Source organism: Trichomonas vaginalis, chromosome II, assembly GCF_026262505.1.
Source record: "Trichomonas vaginalis G3 chromosome II, whole genome shotgun sequence".
Classification (NCBI taxonomy): Eukaryota; Parabasalia; order Trichomonadida; family Trichomonadidae; genus Trichomonas; species Trichomonas vaginalis.
The window spans coordinates 22,280,751-22,301,384 of record NC_067204.1 but is presented as its reverse complement, the minus strand read 5'-3'; the positions used below and the strand labels follow the sequence as shown (position 1 = coordinate 22,301,384).

Sequence of the window (20,634 nt, the reverse complement as noted above, 5' to 3'; positions counted from 1 at the left end):
TATAACAGTAATATAAGGTATTATAGAATGAGTTAAAATAACTTCTTTCCGAACAAAGTTAATGACGTTTTACCTTAGAAAATTTGAATAAAAAACTATAATGTCAAAAAATTGAGAGAATGTCAGAAAGCTGTAAGTGCACCCTTAATGTGGCCAAAATTCCGGTCAATTTAAATTTAGTTAGACAATTTTGGATATTTATATTTAGCTTTATTAGTTATCATCACTTTATTTACAATTGATATCTGTATTTTGTTTAAGAAGAAGTTCAAGTGTTTCTTTACTTCTATTGATTGCTGCAATATGAATAGCTGTATATCCTTGTTATCTTTTTCATTGATATTTACATTTTGTAAAAGAAGAAGTTTCACTATTTCTTGACTATTATTGAGTGCAGCTAAATGAAGAGCTGTTTTTTCATATCTATTTTTTTCATTGATATTTGCACCATGTGAAATTAGAAGTTCAGCTATTTCTTTACTATTATTATAAGCAGCCTTATGAAAAGCTGTTTCACCTTCTTCATCTTTTTCATTAGCATTGACATCATGCAAAAGAAGAAGTTCGGCTATTGCTTTATTATTATTGATTGCAGCAATATGAAGAGTCGTTTTTCCATCTTTGTCTTTTTCATTGATATTCACATCATAAGAAAGAAGGAGTACAACTATTTCTTTATTATTATTGAGTGTAGCAATATGAAGAGCTGTTTTTCCATTTTCATCTTTTTCATTTATATTTGCACCTTTTGACACAAGAAGTTCAACCATTTCTTTACTATTATTGATTGCTGCAAAATGGAGAGCTGTTTTTCCGTCTTCGTCTTTTTCATTTATATTTGCACCATTTGAAAGAAGTAATTCAGCAATATCTTTATAGTTATTGATAACTGCCATATGAAGAGCTGTTTTTCCATATTCATTTTTTTCATTGACATTCGCACCATTTGAAAGGAAATATTTGCAAAGAGATAGAATATCAAAATTCGTTGAATAGACAAAACATTTGTTAACATCATTAGTTTGATCAAAATATACAAGAAAAGATTCAAGATTATTATATAATACACAAAAATCGATATTGACCTCTAAATTGTATTCATTCATCAAGAATGTGAAAAAATCAATGTTGTGTGATATTATTGCATATTTCATACATTCTTCATCTGGTTTTTGATATTTCAAACATTCACTTATGATTTCTTGATTTCCACCTAAAAATGAAAAATGTAAACATGTTTCAGTTATTTTTGAGTTAAATTGCGTTCTTAAAAATTTGAAGCAATCAACTGCTCCATGGTAACAACATAATTCAAGTAATGACAATCCATGTTTAAACGAAAATTCTCTAACTGGAGTTGGATATAAATTGTTTACAAGCCTTTTATATGCATCAAATCCTTTTCTTTCTGTGAATGCAATGAATTTCTCTTTGTCATTATCCATAATTGCTTTATAAATTGTATTTTCTGAATAAATATCTTGGATTTCCGATTCAATGTCTTTGATTTCATTAGATTTGTCTAAATGAATTTCATATTCTTTATAAAATAGGAAATTAGAAATAATTGGAATATTTCTGACATCTATTACATGATAATCATCAGATATTTGTTTAGCAAGTTTTAAATACGAATTTTTATAGCGGTTATTAAACGGGATAATATTTAAAATATCATGCATAATATTTTTGGGATGATCTTTCTTGGAATCAATCAATTCTGCTTTGATCATTTTGTAAATCGAGTATAATTCTTCTTCATTTTCAGTTTTTAACCGGTACAATGCAATATATAAGTCGATATTTGTTTGATAGTTACTTCTCAATTCAATAAATTCATTTGGAGCAACGACTTGATCAAACATTAATATAATTTTGCCACTTTTCGATTTTTCAAGCTTGAAAAAAAAAGGACAGGTACGATAACAAATTTATGTTGAAAGGGATGAAAAGTGTTAAAAGAAAGAATATCCCAAATCGTCTAATAAAGCTTGAGCCTATGGATAGGCCAACAACCTCTCACAGTGGCTCGAGAGATAGTGGCGAAAATCGCAATTCAATTTCAGCGAATATGAGTATGTCTAAAATTATCGATATTGGTGAAATGAACAAATCACCATTTGAGCAAGTAAAAGAGCAACTTGACTTAGCTGCAAATCCAATCGATTTAGAAGATGCGTTATTATCTTTTGCTCAAGCAGCTCAAGGTATTATTGATACAACTGGATTGAGCAAAGCTGATATTGATGTCTACAATCAAATGTCGCCTAAATTTTCTGCAATGATTGACTCAAAAGACGTTGAAAACGGAAAACCACTTGATAAGTCAGTGAGAATCACCTCTGCGACATTTATACACATGTTTGAAGGTTTGCGCATAATATCTAATAACATTTCGAACATTTTACGCCCAGCAACAAGAACATCAGCAAGGACACCTAATATTGTTACTCCAGTCCATGGAAATGTTGGCATTAAGGCTGTTCTTCCTCCTATCAAGCCGGCATGCCCAGCAACAGAGCGCAAACCCGAAACTCCGCGAAAGAATGATTCTCCGGTCGAACACTTCCAAGGCATAATGGCGCGTGATTTATTCCGTATTTCAACCAGAGAAGAGAATGACTCCTTCTTTTTGTCCTCAGATATACCAGATGTCTTAATTGACTTGATATTACCAGACAAACCTGTTAAAGTCAGAACATACGCTGCAAAAGCAATAAAGAACGCTACGAACAACGAAAAATTCAGAAAACTCATTGTCAGTCTTCCAAATTTTGATGCGGTTTACACCTTGCTATCATACCAGGACAAAAACTTCAACGCTATCTGGGATGTCGCTAGTGGAATATTCCGAAATCTCATGATAGAAAAGGAAAATCATGAGCAATTCATCAAAAATAATCTTCATATCCATTTAATGACGTTTCTTCTCAAAAATGTTGGTCTTAACGATCCAATTATACGATCAATAGCTACAAACTGCTTCAGTGTTCTCAATAAAGTCTCTGGTTTCGATGATATTAGAGCATCTTTACTAGAAAACTTCACTCCTCATCAATTAGTTACGATATTCCTTTACTACATGAAGATTACAGATAAATCTGCACTCGTACAACGTCTAGCTTACGTCTACGCCGACTTTGCCTCATATGAAGATTCAATTTTAGAGGAAAGTGCCAAAATAACAGACCCAGTAGACGTTGCAATCCTTACAGATAAGCTTGCTGCTGATTTCCTTGCGAAAGATGACCTCGCATTAGCTTATATTCTCCAAGTTATTGCAAATCTTTCAGTTGACAAGGAATGCAGCCAAATACTATCATTATCCGATAACATACCTCCACTCTTTGCACGTTTCAAGTACGGCGCAAACGAACGTGCCGGTCTAAACCTACTTTGCGTTGCTGCAAATTTCACTTCACATGATCCAATGTGGTGTCCAAAGGAATTGATCGATGCATTACCTGTAGCAATTGTTTCCAAGAACCTGCAGAGTATAATAGAGGCACTTAGAGCACTCTGCAACTTGGCTTTGGCTCCGAATGATATTATAATTTCCTCGAAGCTTCCAGAATTGCTTATTATCCTTATCAGACATCCGTCTAGTGAAGTTGTATGCTATGCATTGCAGACATTGACGAATTTGGTGCCACAAGGCGGAGTTCGAAGAAGATTTAGAGAAGCTAAAGGAGTTGAAGCCGTTTTGGAGGCACTGGATGTTGATGAGATTGATGAAGCTGTACTGGAAGCTGCAGCAAAGCTTATTATGAACTATGGAGCAATTTCATCTGAAGAAGCTTCACTTTTCATCGAAAAACTGTCAGAATTCGATTGCTCTGGTGTAGATATTGTCGATGTTTTCAAGGATTTCCTAAGAAAGCAAACACTTGTTTCTGTTTAAATAAATTTTCTCTTTCTTATTTGTATTTCTTTAGTTTTTGTTACAAAACGAAAAAATAACTTACAGAATGAACACCGTTTGTTGCTAAAAAATCTGCCAGCTAAAAAACGGTTATTCTCCCACAAAAAATAGCAAATCAGTAGTTTTGAGTATCGCCCCCATCTAAAATGAGTATTTTTTGACGCTCGGGTGTCAAATCAAATGAAATGGCTTGAGACAAAAAAGGAAGACCCATTCAAATCTCATGTTTTTTGTCATTTGCAACCCCTACAATTTGTAGCTAATTTTTGGGTCACATTAATAGTATATAATACTCTCATAAAGGAATATTAATAATTTTTTCTGTGAAAAATCAAAAATAGTTACCTGTGTGGTTTCAATATGGATTGGCCTATTTATTTCTTTTAAAAATTTGACATTCTTATCAATCATGAACTGTCCTTTATGATACATTTTACAATGTCATTGAACTTCTCAAAATTTAAGAAAAATTTTATGAATGAGCTCGTAAAATGCATATTTTTAAGCCAGACACTATATACTTGACTGAAGGGCGAGCGAAGCTACCTGAGATCTGAAATTATTAAAACAAATTGATCATAGAGCCGTAGTAAGTTTTTATCATCATACTATGTATCTCAAAACATTATTCAACTCATTCGGACAATATGAAACGTAATAATCTTATTGTTTTAGACATCTCTATTGTTAATATGTCAGTTTAAAACTATGATCTTAATCTTAAATTCTTAAATTAATGTCCATTTTTCATTTAAGATACTATATTCAAAAAATGAAAGGGTGTTTCTCTCAAAATTGAAGGGATACCATTCAAATTAAAAAAGCTCTCAAGAGGTATGCTGACTGGAATAAGGTTAAGTTTTTCTCTTAACGTCATTTTTAATGGCCACGGCTAGAGCCAAGCATAACATTATTTTAGAAACAAGTAAAGTCATTAGAAAAAGCACTTCATATATTATGTTTTCGATAGTAACATAATAGATGTTTTCGCTTTTATACAAAAGATTTATCAAATTTATTATCATATATGTTATTCTTCTTTCATCTTTACGAAAATGCCATAGCATTAAGATACTCGCATGGGAGATTACTCAAACGTATATGTTAAAATCCTAAATTGTTAACTTTTTTTTGTACAGGTGGTTTTCCTTGTAATAACTATAAAACATATAGATTCATTGTAAGTATCACCTTTAGAATAGATTTATTTAAAAACTATCAGCCAAAAAAAAGTTACCCGTATATTCAATTACTGACTTATTCAAAATAGCAAAATTAATAATACGATAATGTTTTATTGCATTATGGTATGCATAATATTTAACTATTTAGTATGTCTTATGAAATTATTATTTTATTTTTTTTTATTATTAGGAATAAATTATCTTAATACTAGTAAATAGTTCATACATTTATGTAATTTAGGTATTTTTGCTCAGAAAGCCTAATTGATTAGTGCAAACTGATCATTTATTCGCTCATTGAGAAAGTATTATCAAAACATGCAAGTTATTTGAGATTATTATAAACTTCGGATTACAATCTGAATGGTTTAATTTCAATCATACTTCATGATGATTAATATAATATTGTTATTCATTATTGTAATATATGAAATTTAAGCATTAATATTATTTTAGAACTTAAAATAATTAGTTTTTGTCGATTCATAATTCGAATATATCAGCTAAATATGTAAAAAATTTAAAAAATTTAAAAATAGCAAAAATAATCTGAGCATAAAGTATATGCAAATTACTAATGCATTTTCCTCAAAATTGGCTGATAGTTTTTCTTGCATGTTCATACAAACATTGCTCACAAGCATGCATAGAAGCTATATTCAAAATTTGGGGGCATTTGGCCTGTATCAAGGGTAGTCAGCATACCTCTAGCTCTCAACTGGTACCATTCAAAATCCCTCAAAAATATTGAAAAGATTTTAGGTGCTACTAACTATTTTTCATAATTGATTTTAAAAGATATTTTATGGTAAAATGCAAATGCGATACCGTTAAAATTTAAATACAATAACAAGTACATATCATTTCCATATATGTTTATCTTCAAAACTCTATCATAAAATTGATTCTAAATTGCATATGCAATAAAAATCAAGTTTTATAGATTAACACATTGAAATTGCACTTTGTACAAAATATAATGCTTGTACTAATAAAATATTTTAAACAATTGTAATTAATCAAATATGAAATTTGTTGTGAGACACTTCTAGACCAGAAATTGAATTATGAATAAGAGAAAGACAAGTTCTGATCATAGATAAACATAAGGCATCAAATATTATGTCCTGTAAAGAAGTACGAAAAAAAAAGCCTCCTTTACTTACTTATTTGGAGTATAATTTATGAAAAGATTCTAATGTATAAAATCTTAATGATTCATTTAGTAATGATTAAACTCTGAAAAATTCATTATTTTTGAAATTACAACTTATATTTTTTTAAAAAAATAAAAATAAAAACAAGTAAAACTACATTCATGTTATTGATTATCTATTATATACATTTTATGATAACGGAGAAGCTAATTTATTATTAAGGCAAGTCAAATTGCAATAAATGGAGTTACATACTCTGAGAATTTTGCCGAATTGATGACTATATGCATCAGATTCATTAAATACTTTTATGTTCTAAGTACTATCTCTTGAAGTCTAATCTATATGTAACTCCAAGCTGAACAAAGTCCAAAATTCTTAATGTTTGAACAAGTCATTCACTCAAATAAATACAATGAATTGAGAAGTATATATAAATATTATATCGATTTATATATTTCGTTGTATCAGCTGAAAACGGGAAATGAAGAAGAATTAAAGTCGATTTACAAAATGATCAAAACAGAATTGATTGATTCAAATGGATATTCACCGCAAATGATTATGAAAGACATTTTAAATATTATTCCGTATAATAATCGCTATACAAAGTCATACTTGTTTCTTACAAAATTAATATCTGATGATTATCATGTCAAATATGTACCAAATATTCCAACTATTTCTAACAACATGTTTTATAAAGAATATGGAATCATATTAGATAAATATTTCAAACCGAGGAAAAGAGAAGAAATACAAGATATTCATGAAGAAAATACAATTTACAAAGCAATTATGCATGATGACATCGAAATATTCATTTCCTTCACCGAAAGAGAAGGATTTGATAAAGATCGAAAACTGGGAAGCAATGCATATCCAAATGATTATCAATGGTATTCATTACTTGAATTATGTTGTTACTATGGATCAGTTCGTTGTTTCAAGTTTTTAAGAACAAAATTTAACTCAGAAATATCTTATACATGTCTAAATTTTTCTTTTTTAGGCGGAAATCCAGAGATCATGAGTGAATGTTTGAAACATCAAACACCAAATGTATATTGCATGGAATATGCAATAATTTCACACAATATTGATTTTGTTACATTCTTGATGAATGAATACAATGTTCAAATTGATTTAGAATGTTGTGGAATATATCACAATCTTGAATCATTTTTAGTTTATTTCGATCAAACTAACAATATTAACAAATCCTTTATTTATTCAACAATGTTTGATATTCCATCCCTTTGGGAATACTTTATTTTGCATGGTGCAAATATCAACGAAAAATATGTAAATGGAGATTCAATTCTTCATAAAGCAGCGTGGAGAAATAATAAAAAATTGATTGAACTTCTTATTTCACATGGCGTAAACATCAATGCAAAAGGTGAAAAAGGACGAACTGCTCTACATATTGCAGTAAATAATAATAAAAAAGAGATCGTTGAACTACTTCTTTTGAATGGGGCAAATATAAACGAAAAATGTGAAAATTTAAGAACTGCCTTACATATTGCGGTATTAAAAAATTTTAAAGAAATAGCTGAACTTCTTCTTTCGCATGGTGCAAATATTAATGAAAAAAGTAAATACAGAAACACAGCTCTTCATTACGCATCAGAGTATAATAGTAAAAAATTAGTTGAACTTCTTCTTTCACATGGGGCACATATTAATGAAAAAGATGATAGTGGAAGAACCGCTCTTCATATTGCAGTATTGGATAATAGTAAACAAACAGTTGAACTTCTTCTTTCACATGGTGCACATATCAATGAAAAAGATGATAGGGGAAGAACTGCTCTTCGTTATGCAGCAGAAAAAAATAATAAAGAAATCATTGAATTGTTTCTTTCATATGGTGCAAATATTAACGAAACAGATGGAGATGGAAGTGCTGCTCAATTATTATGAAGATTAAGAATTTTTAAGAAATAACCAAAAATAATCAGGTTATTTTAGAGTGGAAAAAAAGTAAAAAAGACGATCAAAATTCTCTCAATTTTCCACTTTTTTCCAAAATATTTTTTTAATATTAAAATAATATATATACCAAAATGATTTAAACTTTGTATTAACATGAACATGTCTAAATTTTTCATTTTTAGGTTGAAATCCAGAGATCATGAATGAATGTTTGAAATATCAAGAACCAAGTTTTAAATGCATGGAATATCCAAAAATTTCACACAATATTAATTTTGTCACATTATTGATTTATGAGTACAATAGAAATGATGCGCATACCGGCCAAAATATTAACATTATTGATGAATGAGTGCAATTGACTCAATTTTTTTAAATAAAAAAGTCAATATTTTTTTCCGAAAAAAGTTCTAAAAATTACTTTATTGAAAAAAGAGAATATAGATTTATTGATTTTGTAAGAGAGGATGCAATATATTGTGAAGAATATTAATATCACAACTGTATTTATTATTTAAGGAATTTGATCGAAGATGTATTTATTGATACATATGAAATATAATTATAATACAAATGGGTTTTACATGGGGTGCAAAAAATGCGCAAAAACGATTATTAAAAATTGAATTTGCACATTTTTTGGGTATTTGAAAAATTTTTGAGTTGACCGTTATTAAAAATCAAAACCATTAATAAATAATATCAACAGTTGCATATGCACAAATAAATATAAATTATATTTATAATGTTTGTTTATTAAATTAGAAATTGAAATAAGGATATAATCAATTAGATTAGAAAATGGCACCTTGATGATATAAGTAAGACCAAATTTCATTTGTTGAACATAACCTTGTAACTCTTAAAAGGGTAATATTAATATCAAAGGAACTGTATAAAATCAACGATAAATTTGAAAATAAAAGGATCTTTGTAAAGTAATGATTTATATGAAATGGAAGAGAATCACATAAAGCAATTATTAATATGAAAATCATGATAATTCCATAAAGTTTTTATAAATATGAATATAAATAGAAATTTATAATGCAAGAATAGATTGAAAGTTAAGAGAACTGCATAGAGTAATGATAAATCTGAAAAGAAAGAGAATGTAATAAAATAATGAAGAATATTGAAACAAAGTGGATTCCATAAAACAAAGATAAATATGATATGAAAAAGAATTCCATAAAGCAACAATAAATATGAAATTATAAAGGAAAAGTTTCTTGTTGACATCTGCACCATGTTCAACTAAGTATCGAACAAATTCAATCGATTTCTGTTTAATTGCTAAGGAAAGCGGACAATCATTAATTTAAAATATATATCATAAAGAAATAATATATATGATGGCATTGGGAATGTAATACAAAGATGATCGATATGAAAAAAATGTGAATTTTATAACTTTATGATAAAGATAAAAATAAAATGAATTCCATAAAACAATATTAGATATGAAGATGAGGAAAATATTTTAAAGTAATAATAGATATGTTAATAAAGCGAATTTCAAAAATCAGCGATTAATATGAAAAGAAATTAAATTGCATAAAGCAAAGATAAAAATAAAAAGAATGAAATTTCTATTAAGCAATATTGGATATGAAAAGATTGAAAAAAGTGTAACATTGACATCTGCACCAAGTTCCACCAAGAACTTAATAAGCTCAAATGATTTTGCTTGAATTGCACAACTGAGGGGGCATTCATTAATATCAAAAAAATATCATAAATATATAGAGAATTCCATAACGAAATGATAAATATAAAAATAAAATGAATAAAATGATATAATAATAGATAGAATAAAACAATGATAAATATGAAAAGATAGTAAATGTTATTAAGCAATGATAAATATGAAAAGAAAGAAAATATCACAAATTAATTATAAATGTGAATAAAAAAAGGACACCATAAATCAATGATATATATAAAACAATAGAGGAAACATACTTTGTTGATATCTGCGCCATGTTCAACTAAATATGGTATAATTTCAATTGCTTTTAATTTGATTGCAAGAGTGAGAGGGCATTCATTCACTTAAAAAGAATATAATAAAGCAATAATAGATATCAAAATATAATGAATTCTATAAAAACATTCTGAATATAAAATTAAAATAAATTAAATAAAGTAATGATAAATATGAAAGAAAAGAAAATCAAATTTAACAAAGATTGATATGAAAGGAAAGAAAATGCGATGTATCAATAATAAATATGAAAGGAAAGAAAATGAGATGTATCAATAATAAATATGAAAGGAAAGAAAATGAGATGTATCAATAATAAATATGAAAGGAAAGAAAATATCATATACCAATAATAAATATGAAGGAAAAGAAAATCTCATGGAAAAATAAAAGATATAATAAAATAGAGAAAATGATAAAGCAATAATAAATATGAAAAGAAAGTGATAGATATTATCATAAAGAAAATATAATTAAACAATTGAGGATATGAAAAGAAATTGAAATATTATCTGGTTGACATCTGCACCATATTCAACAAAATATTTGACAAGCTCAATTGAATTCTGTTTAATTGCAACGGAGAGAGGGCGATCATTAATATAAAAGGAATAGAACAAAGCAATGTTGGATATGAAATGAACAATAATATTATGAAAAGAAAGAGAAAAAAATTGAAGCAAAAATAATCCAACAAAACAATGAAAAATATGAAAAGAAAGATATTTCCATAAAACAATAATAGATATGGAACAAATGAGAACATGAAAAGATGATAAATATGAAAAGAAAAAGAAAAAACTTCTCGTTGACATCTGCACCATGTTCAACTAAGAATTTAACACTTTCAATTGAATTCGATTCGATACCAACTCTGAACGGGGATGTATAAATTTCAAAATAATATCATAAAGCAATACTAGATATGAAAAGAAATATAATTTTATAAATCAGAAATAGATATGATAATTAAGATATGATGGATATGAAAAGAAAAATAATTCCATAAAGCAATGATATATATGAAATAAATGAGAATATAAAAAGATGAGAAATATGAAAAGATAAAAAAAAGTACTTTGTTGATACTTGCACCATGTTCAACTAAGAATTTAACAATATCAATTGAATTCGTTTTGATTGCAGTACTGAGTGGAGTTGCATTAATATCAAAATAATTTTGTAAAGTAGTAATTGATATGAAAAGAAATATAATGTAATAAAATACTAATTGATATGAAAAGAAATATAATGTAATAAAATACTAATTGATATGAAAAGAAATATAATGTAATAAAATACTAATTGATATGAAAAGAAATATAATGTAATAAAATACTAATTGATATGAAAAGACTATGAATGTCATAAAATAATGATAAATAAAATAAGAATGTGGATGTAAACTTCATTAACATCTACACCTTTATTAATCAAATAAGAAGCAATATCATAATTTCCGAAATCCAAACTTCTTATTAATGAAACATTATTTGGCTTAAAATGTGTTTGGATATATTCAGCGATCTCATAGTTTTTATAATACAATGCAAGATCGAACAAATTATCAAAGGACACACCATCATCTACCATTTGCATAAAAATGTTTATGTTTCTGCCTTTAATTGCATATTTCGCAGATTTTTTATGATACTTGGCTCCCAAATTCTTCAAGTAGTTGAAACATAATTCTGAACCATATTTAATTGCATAGTCAATAGGATGCATTTTATACCATATTAATTTTTCAATAGAAGAATCTGGGAATTTACTTTTTAGACCATTAATGTCATCCCAAGCAATGCAGTATAAAGGGGATTCCGTTGAATATATATACAGGGCTTCTTCTTCTGTCTTTTTGGGTGAAAAGTCTTTATCATTTGAATATCTGTGACCTTTATAATATAACAAATCAGCCAATCTCTTATTTGTAGGTTTGATATTGTACGGAATTTCGTTTGTTATGCCTTGATAAAGTTCCGCAAATATTTCAATATCTTTTTCTCGCATTTCTGAAAATTTATCAATCAAATAATGTATCATTTGAATATTTATTTTGTTATTTTTAACGAGACAGATAATTTGTGATGATATTTGTTTAATATTATTGGAATTGACGTCCCATATGATTTTTGAAGCCTGATTAGGGATTACGAATATATCAAGAAGCTCGGCGTTGCTGAAATCCTCAACGAATTTATATTCTGGTTGCATTGAGCGTTTCAGATGGTTTGACCACTTAAAAAGTGACACAACATTTCATAGTTATCATTTGGTTTGATAGCATGTGTTTTTCGTAAATGAGCACATGCTCTTTGAAGTATGAAATTTATATTCACGATTATTTAACTTTTCTAAAAGGAAACTTAATATTTTGTGAGAATTTATCACATATTTACTATCACCAATCAAAATACTACTTAATTTTGGTATCTTAAAAGCCAAAATCTAAAGAAAGGTTTGTAAGTTTAACATGGTTGAAAATAGATGATTCCTTCTGCAATGAGGTAAAATTAACAACAAATCACACTTTTTCTTTTACAAAACAAATAATCAGCTTGCTCATTGATCTCATTGAGTGGCTGAATATCTCATGATCCAGTAATGTGATGTTTTCATTTAGGACATGGATCGTATCCGGATAACATATGGCTCCTGGAATATCAAAGAAACCAAATACAATTCTAATCTCGGTAAAGATAAGAGATTTTATATGTAATAAGAGTTAAGAACACAAAACAAAGCGTATTATAAAACTTTAACAAGCTAAATATAAGTTTATTTTGATTTAATTAAAATGATAAATCATATTTTTTTTAATAAAAAAGTTAATAAAGGGTAATTTGTATAGAAAAAAGAATTCGTACATATTATTAGACATCTTAGTTCGTAGAACGAGTTGGAGTAGTGCGATTAGCTCTAGGTGTAGAATTTTGAGAAACTCTGCTTGTAGGTCTTGGTGATTGTAATTTCGGAGATAATGGTGATGTTTTTGGAGATAGTGGTGTTCGAAGAACTGGTGATAATGGCTGAATTTCCTTTATTTCGTCTTCTGTGAAAAGAGGTCTGAACATTTCAGCTTCGTCTTCACCACGTGGTACATTTAGTCTTAAGGATCTCGCTTGGAGAGTCTTATCAAGCTTATCAATTTCATTATTATAATTTGTCTGAATTTCAGTGAAAACTTGCTTTTCTTTCTTATCGCATAGATCGTCCTCGGATTTATTCTTTGCCTCTAAAGCTGTCCTTAATTCGTTATATTTCTTGTGGACGGCGTCCTGTCTAGATTGGAGTATTTGCTGCCTGATCTGCTGTGACTCTTTGAACAATGCGTCAGCTACATCGTATTCCTGATTCCTTGCGCGAATCTGTGCTTGATTCTTTCGAGTATCAGCTTCTGGAATAGCACGGGTTGTTTCGACTTCAAGTTCCTTAGCATACTCTTCAGCTAGCTTGGCTAATGCATTAGCATGCGACTGCTGTAAGAGATTCCTTCTTTTCTGAAAACGGGATTTAGCTTTATAAACTTGATTGTAATATTCATTATACATTTCGGAAGCTTGTATTTTAATATTTTCTTTTTCGATATTATATGTAAGAAGAGCTTTAGTTAAATTTGCCTGGTTATTCTGTTGATTTTTAGCGTCCAAAAGCTTCTGAATTTGAAGGTCTATAGATTTTGCTTGCTGGAAATCACAGTTCTCAATGGCGGTGTTTTTCTGTTTGCGGAGAAGAGCAATTTCATGGTCACTGCTCATTTTTTCTGACGGTTTCGACAAAATTACGTGGATCTTTCTCTGGAGTCCAATTTTATGCCAGATAATTCTGAAAGCATATGGAAATCTTAATTTCTTCATAATACTTTTTTATACATTTTGACGTTTCAAATTGGCAAAAATTTTTATGCTAATTTCGGAACAATTCATATACAAAATGAATAGTCCAGATCTTTTACTGAAATGCTCTTATTAACATTTGGGGTGAACTCAATATCCTCAATATAGAATCTATTGAATATTAGAATTACCAATCAAATCATTTAAATATTTATTTTACTTTGGTTTGACCTTTTATTTGTAACGATTTTACAATCAAATAATAGGTTTAATTTATATTTGATTTGAATTTTACTTGTAAATTCAGACATCTCATCATATTAACTATGAAAGCACAATTTTATATTACAAAAAGAGTCATTTTGTAAATTACATCATACTTGACAGGAGGGAAGTTCACCTTGTCAGAAATGGTTGAACACGAGGAACTCGTTCAAGAAGTAAGAACCAATGGTGAAGATGAACATTATAATGTTGACTCAACTAGTAGGATCCAACTTCGCAGGCTTACGAAGAAGGAACTCATGAAAATGCTTGACGAAATGAATATTCCATACACAACTAACACAACAAAAGAAGTATTGATAAGCATGATCCTTGGAGCTTCTACCAATGATAAAAACCAATCTAATGGCGAGACTAACATGATGATACATGCTGAAGATTTGGAAGATGATGATATTATTATCCAAAAAGAAAGCATTGCTCCAGAAAACATCGAACCTAACGTTGAATTACCAGGAAAAGTTACCTCAATTACGCTTATTAATCAGGTTAGTCTCATGAGCACTAATGATGAAGATGAAATCCCAGAAATTCAAGACAACCTTGATGACTACAAAGAATACACTGTTCCAGAGACAATTCATCCTGTAATCCATACAGAACCTGATGAAGTTTCCCATAATTACATGAATCACATCTTCTCTTCATCTTCATCAGAGAAATCAACACCAAAGATGGAGACGATGATCCAAGAACCAATAACAAAAGGTATGTCTCCATCAATGATTGATCAAAAGGCGAATCAAACTGAAGATTCAACAATTTTCATCGAAAAAAGTGAGAAAAGTTGGAGAAACTTTTTCATAATCATTGGATTGATCTTGTTTACAATAGGATTGATCTTAATTTCATTTCTCGCTTTCAAGAAAAAGAATTTCTTCAACATATTCAAAAAAATGAAATGTTCGATGAAAAATTTTCGAAGGATACTCCACATGAAGCAAAACAATAAATTTTAGGACTAAAAATCCATTTTATTAAATTAATTTCTTCATTTTTTAATTTTATATATATATATATATATAGTGTTTAAGTGGGGAACTTTGATATTTTTTTCCACACCATAGTAGTTTCACTTTTTGCATATGAACTCTATATTGATTCTGGCTAGAAACTAGAGAAATTAAAAATTTTCAATTTTTGGCCCATTAAAAGTACCTTTTTGAAAATAAAAAATATTATTATTAATTATGTGTGATCTTTGACATATATTCATAAAATCAAGTGATTTGGAGTGATTGGCAAAAAAATCTTGTTTAAACATATGTATTTTGCATGTTTACTTTTAAATTCTATAATAAATATGATAAATTAAATAACATTAGTCATAACTTTCAGTATAAGAAGCAATTTAATCTTAAAATTTGAATTGAATTGATAACATATGTGAAAAAGTTACCCTTCTACCGTTCTCAATTAAAATTAACTTACACTATTCACAGACACTCAAATTTTTATGAAAAATGGTGGTAATAAATTGAATAATTATTGCCAATTTTTGACAAAAAAAATATTGAGTCGAATTAATCTTTATTGAGATAATACAGCGAGCTAATCTCATGTATTTTTCAAGTAGAATATATTACTGCCATCTTAACAAAATTATGACTGTAAATTTGATTCTTTATCAATCTTTTTTTTAAAAAAATTCACAATTTTTTAAATCGAGAGAAAGTTGGGAATAAAAAAATTTACCAGCATTTAGTCACTTTTCAATTTGTGAAGTTTATTTCATATGTCTTCAAAGAAGAAAACAGGTCCTTTCTCCGAAAATAGGGATACTAACAGCCTGCATGATACTAAATCACCCGATGCGAGGAAATATGTTGAATATACAAAAGATTTTGATGAAAAAACAAGTTATTCTTTTCAGCGCATTAAAAAGCGCGGATTGAAAAGTGGAGATATTAAAACGCTAATAAATTTGATGGAAAAATATTTCGAAGACAACCCAAAATTTGAACATAATAAAAATTCCAAACCAAGAGCAGCTAAACAAGGAATACATGGAGCATGTACTTATTTCGATCAAAACAAAGAAGTGTTTGAATATTTTTTGTCGAATTCTGAGTTTCATACCGTTAAAATCGATGAATAATATGCTATAATATTATCTACCCCCATCAATGTAGATGATTCTCTAATTTTAATAAAATCATAAGCGTTTCACTATTCGAAACAATTGTTTATTTATATTTTTATTTAATTTTTTTTTCAAAGGAAATAATGAATAAGTTAAGAATGCTGGAAGTTACAATTCCAATGAGTTAAGGTTATATGAAAAAGCAATTTTTGAAATTAAAAATTTGAAATTTATGGAAAATTTCAGTCTAAATGAAACATAAAGAATATGATATTCCCTAATATAATGATTTTTTAAGGCCGCACTTACGCCCATCTGACTTTAATTCAAATTTCTGACAACTGGTATGAAGTGCCAGTGAAAATTAACCTTAAACATCTGAATTGAAGGCCTCGTCATAGGGGCGTAAATGCACCCTTAAACTCAATTTCCCGGTTTATTGACGTCCCCATAAAATTGAGAGACTTATTGTAAAAGGTGAGTAGTATATGAGTGCGGGTTTTGTGACTTTTTTTGTTACATCTATATATAGACGATGCATTAAAATATATTTATTTATAAATCATTAAAAAATTAACATTAATTTTAAAATAATTTATTTTTTTATCTTTTATAAAAGAAGCTATATATAGATGATGTCAGATATTCCGCGATTAATTAAACATTGTTTAAATCCTGAATGGGTTAAACTTCAATTTAAAAATGAAGATTGTGAATTATTAAATGAATATGAAAGCCAAAATAAGCTAATGAGGTATAAATATAATGATAAAGAATATTTAATTTCATGGAATCAATGGAGTCATAATCAAAGACCTCATAAACGAGAAGAAGAAATTGAAAATAATGAAATGGAAATCATTGATGACATTAAAGAGGATGGAATTCCTAAATTTTGTAGAAAAACCTTTAGAACTAAGTTAGGAGCATATAAACGTAGAGTATTAAATCCTGAATACATAAAACATTTATTTAAAAAGGAAGACTGTGAATTATTAAACGTTAATGAATATGAAAATGCTAAATCAAAACTGAGATATAAATATATTGGAAGTGATGAAAGATGCAAAGATAAAGATAAAGTTTATACAGTTTCATATAATAACTGGCACACGTTAGGGATAAGAAAACATTTAGGAGATTATGGTAAAAGTTCTGAATTCTTTAAATCTAGTATGTATGAGAGAGTAAAAGAAATTAGAAATAATTATTTTCATGAATGAGAAATAAACTTTAAAAATTCATGTCTTACATTTTTAAAATAATTTATTTTTTAATTCGTAAGAAAATGAGCGTCAAAACTAACAACGTTAAAAAATTAGGATTCACAAATGAGGAAATAAATGATATATTAGAGGAGGCGGGTTATGGACTTTAAGTCCTGGGCACTTTATGCCTTGGGCTTTAAGGACCCGGGCTCAACGAGTCATGATTTATGAAATCAATAATTTGATTTATTCGCTCTTCAATAATTTCTATTCTTTTTGTTAAATCATCTATTTTCATTAATGAGGTGATTCTTGATTGAGGAATAGATTTCAAACTAACCACTCCTTTTATTTTTGAAATTTTGAATCCATCAACTTTAAACATTTTATTCAATTTACACGTTGTCAATTCTTCAAATAATTTTTTATTATTAGCATAATAGTCATTAAATTCTTCAACAGATGAAAAATTTTTTATTTCAGTAATTGGTTTAACAACGTTTATTTTTTGTTGAACATTTTCACTTTCATTTATTTCTTCCTCCTCTGTTTCATTTATTTTTAAAATCGGTTTCATTTATTATAAAATAAAAATTAAAATATAAGTGATGAAATATATTTTTAATTAATATTAAATCAGAAATGGCGGCAGGATTCTTTAAAAAATTATGGGATGGAATTAAGAAAGCTGCAGGTTGGGTTCATAAAAATATTATTAAACCTGTTGCAAACTTTTTGGCACCAGTAGCGAAAACGGCAGGAACTATCATAGGTGGAGTATTAGGTACAAAAGCAGGTAATCCGGCGATGGGAGCACAAGCAGGTAACGCAGTTGGTGGAATTGCTGAAGGAATACTTAATAAAATAGGGGGAAGATAGTGGAAAAATAAATAAATATTATTTTTATCTTAGTATCGGTTGTAGTCTTTGATAAACTTTTTCTCCTTTATTTAAAATTTCTCTTATTGGGGCAGCTTTTGGCGTTATTGATTCAGCAACGTCACTAATTGCTTCTTTATTCTTAAATATCCAATTTGCTCCTTTCTTCATTGTTTCCCAAACTTTATGCGCTCCTCTTTTTACTTTATCCCACAGTTTCTTAAAGAATCCTGCAGCCATAGTTGATTATTTCATTAAAATTAAAAATTCATTTTCATCTTTTAATTTTGATTTTTTATTTATTAATAAATGACGACTAACTATTTAGTGCCAAACACCAAACCGATTAATGGAAATGTGTTTCATTCATTCGAAAAGATAAATAAAATATTCGCAAAGAATGATGGAAGAAGATATTATAGAGAACTTGAAAGTTCATGCTATGACTCTGATGCTCCATATTTTGATGATAAACAAACTCATTTAAGAATTACAAATCCGGCTCATGATGTGAACCAATTAGGTGACACATATATTAAACGCAAAGTTAAAGCAACTCTAGTTTCAAATAAAGCTTTCACATGTGATGCCGCTTTTAAATGCATGCGTTTATTCGTTGGTTACAAATCATCAAATCAAAGCTTTAAACAATTAGAAGTAGAAACTGAAAGAGGTGATGCCGGTTATCTTCAGATGGAATGCGCCCGTGAATCTTTTGCATTTGCAACATATAAACCAAAATCAGAAAGGAAAGTTAAAAAGTTTGTTCATTCGTTATATAATAATGTTCAAAAATATGATAACTCAGTATGTGGTAAATATATTGACCCTTCAGAAGTTTTCAAGAAAGCAAATGATGAAGTTGATGTCACTTTTGATATGATTATTCCGGTAAATGATTTGTTAGCATTTCAAGCGTTCGATGATTATCCTAAATCATTTGGTGAAATCATTCTTAAATATTATGTTTTCAGGGATACTTTAGTATTTTGTCAGGTTGACCCGTTAAGAGTTGCTGATTTACAAAATTATGTTTATGAAAAGATAACTGATGAAAATTATGAAAAGATTATGAATCATGTTTATAAATATGATCGCAAATTCCAACAAATCGGACTTTCTGCCAAATTAATGACAAGCTTAGCCGCTACATCTGCTGACGCAACAGTTGATGACGTTATTATTTCATGCACAAAGATGGAAGTTTTAGAGGATAAATGCATTACACCAGGATACGGTTTAATTGAAGAATCAGTTAAAGCAATACCACGTTTATTTAGTAAGGAAGATCCATTCATGATTCCAGCTCAACATATTGACGTTCGTTCACTAAATGGAGGTTGCATCACTCCTGAAGGTATCAGCTCAGATTTCTCATACGCTCTTCATAATGTTTCAGATGTTGTGTTAGCATTTCCGAAGAATGCAATGCAAAGAACAGTTTTAGAAAATCCAATGCTTCGAGGTCTTCAGGTCACTATAGATTCCAGAAACTTCCCCGATCAAGCGATGACCACAGTGGGTGACATATTCTTTACACGTATGCTTCAAGCTTCTGATTTAGATGGGGGGAATGAATGCACAGAAGAATACGAGGACTCATTAACTAGACCACTGAATGATGATGATGGCAAGCCATTAGCTAGAACATGGAAAGACCAAACTTCGTTCTTATGCACTATTCCAGTTCAACGTGATGGAGCGGGTATATTCTTTGATGGATTAGAAACTTTCAACTCACAAGTTACAGTACAAGTGAAAGCTTATCCAATCATTCAGGGTGAAAATGACACTTACTGTTCAAAAGTGACAAATCCTCCTCAGGTTTGGTTTACTAGGACTACATATTGGACATGGACACCGGATGAAGGTTTGAAATATCATCCAACAGGTACACCACCGCAGTATAGAAGTTCATATGATGAAATATTGATGAATAGAAATGTTTAAAATTATAAATTTATTTTTGATTAAATGGATTTAAATTCATTCACCCCTTATGAAGAATTAGCGGGAGTATATAATAAATACGTAGATGATATGATTAATGAAGCATTGAGTGATAATAGAAATGCTCTATCTAAGGAAAAATTAATGAAAATTACATATTCTGAATGTTACTTAAATTCAATCACTGCAGCAATTGGTAAAC

General features: G+C 28.8%; 7 protein-coding genes across 7 annotated transcripts, besides 2 other annotated features; 4 read left to right on the top strand and 3 right to left on the bottom strand.

Moving 5' to 3' along the window:
• Positions 1-148: part of a mobile genetic element that runs on past the window's edge.
• Positions 149-176: 28 nt separating this feature from the next.
• Positions 177-1,733, bottom strand: TVAGG3_0589970 (protein ubiquitination; the record flags this gene model as incomplete). Its single annotated transcript, XM_001329517.1, has 1 exon — positions 177-1,733. One exon carries the CDS (start codon positions 1,731-1,733, stop codon positions 177-179), a length of 1,557 nt encoding a protein of 518 aa, XP_001329552.1.
• A 200-nt stretch (positions 1,734-1,933) lies between these two features.
• On the top strand, positions 1,934-3,926 carry TVAGG3_0589960 (armadillo repeat containing 2 protein family; the record flags this gene model as incomplete). The annotated part of the gene is made up of 1 exon (XM_001329518.1): positions 1,934-3,901. One exon carries the CDS (start codon positions 1,934-1,936, stop codon positions 3,899-3,901), a length of 1,968 nt encoding a protein of 655 aa, XP_001329553.1.
• Positions 3,927-6,644: 2,718 nt separating this feature from the next.
• Positions 6,645-8,192, top strand: TVAGG3_0589950 (ankyrin repeat and SOCS box-containing protein 4 family; the record flags this gene model as incomplete). The annotated part of the gene is made up of 1 exon (XM_001329519.1): positions 6,645-8,192. One exon carries the CDS (start codon positions 6,645-6,647, stop codon positions 8,190-8,192), a length of 1,548 nt encoding a protein of 515 aa, XP_001329554.1.
• Positions 8,193-11,556: 3,364 nt separating this feature from the next.
• TVAGG3_0589940 (protein ubiquitination) lies at positions 11,557-12,417 on the bottom strand (the record flags this gene model as incomplete). Its single annotated transcript, XM_001329520.2, has 1 exon — positions 11,557-12,405. One exon carries the CDS (start codon positions 12,403-12,405, stop codon positions 11,557-11,559), a length of 849 nt encoding a protein of 282 aa, XP_001329555.1.
• A 610-nt stretch (positions 12,418-13,027) lies between these two features.
• On the bottom strand, positions 13,028-13,955 carry TVAGG3_0589930 (uncharacterized protein; the record flags this gene model as incomplete). Its single annotated transcript, XM_001329522.2, has 1 exon — positions 13,074-13,949. The coding sequence occupies one exon, from the start codon at positions 13,947-13,949 to the stop codon at positions 13,074-13,076; it is 876 nt and encodes a 291-aa protein (XP_001329557.2).
• A 482-nt stretch (positions 13,956-14,437) lies between these two features.
• TVAGG3_0589920 (uncharacterized protein) lies at positions 14,438-15,271 on the top strand (the record flags this gene model as incomplete). Its single annotated transcript, XM_001329523.1, has 1 exon — positions 14,438-15,271. The coding sequence occupies one exon, from the start codon at positions 14,438-14,440 to the stop codon at positions 15,269-15,271; it is 834 nt and encodes a 277-aa protein (XP_001329558.1).
• Positions 15,272-16,688: 1,417 nt separating this feature from the next.
• Positions 16,689-16,815: a mobile genetic element.
• Positions 16,816-19,085: 2,270 nt separating this feature from the next.
• Positions 19,086-20,008, top strand: TVAGG3_0589900 (uncharacterized protein; the record flags this gene model as incomplete). The annotated part of the gene is made up of 1 exon (XM_051239457.1): positions 19,086-20,008. A coding segment is annotated over one exon (923 nt), but the record flags the coding sequence as incomplete, so codon positions are not given.
• Positions 20,009-20,634: the final 626 nt, after the last annotated feature.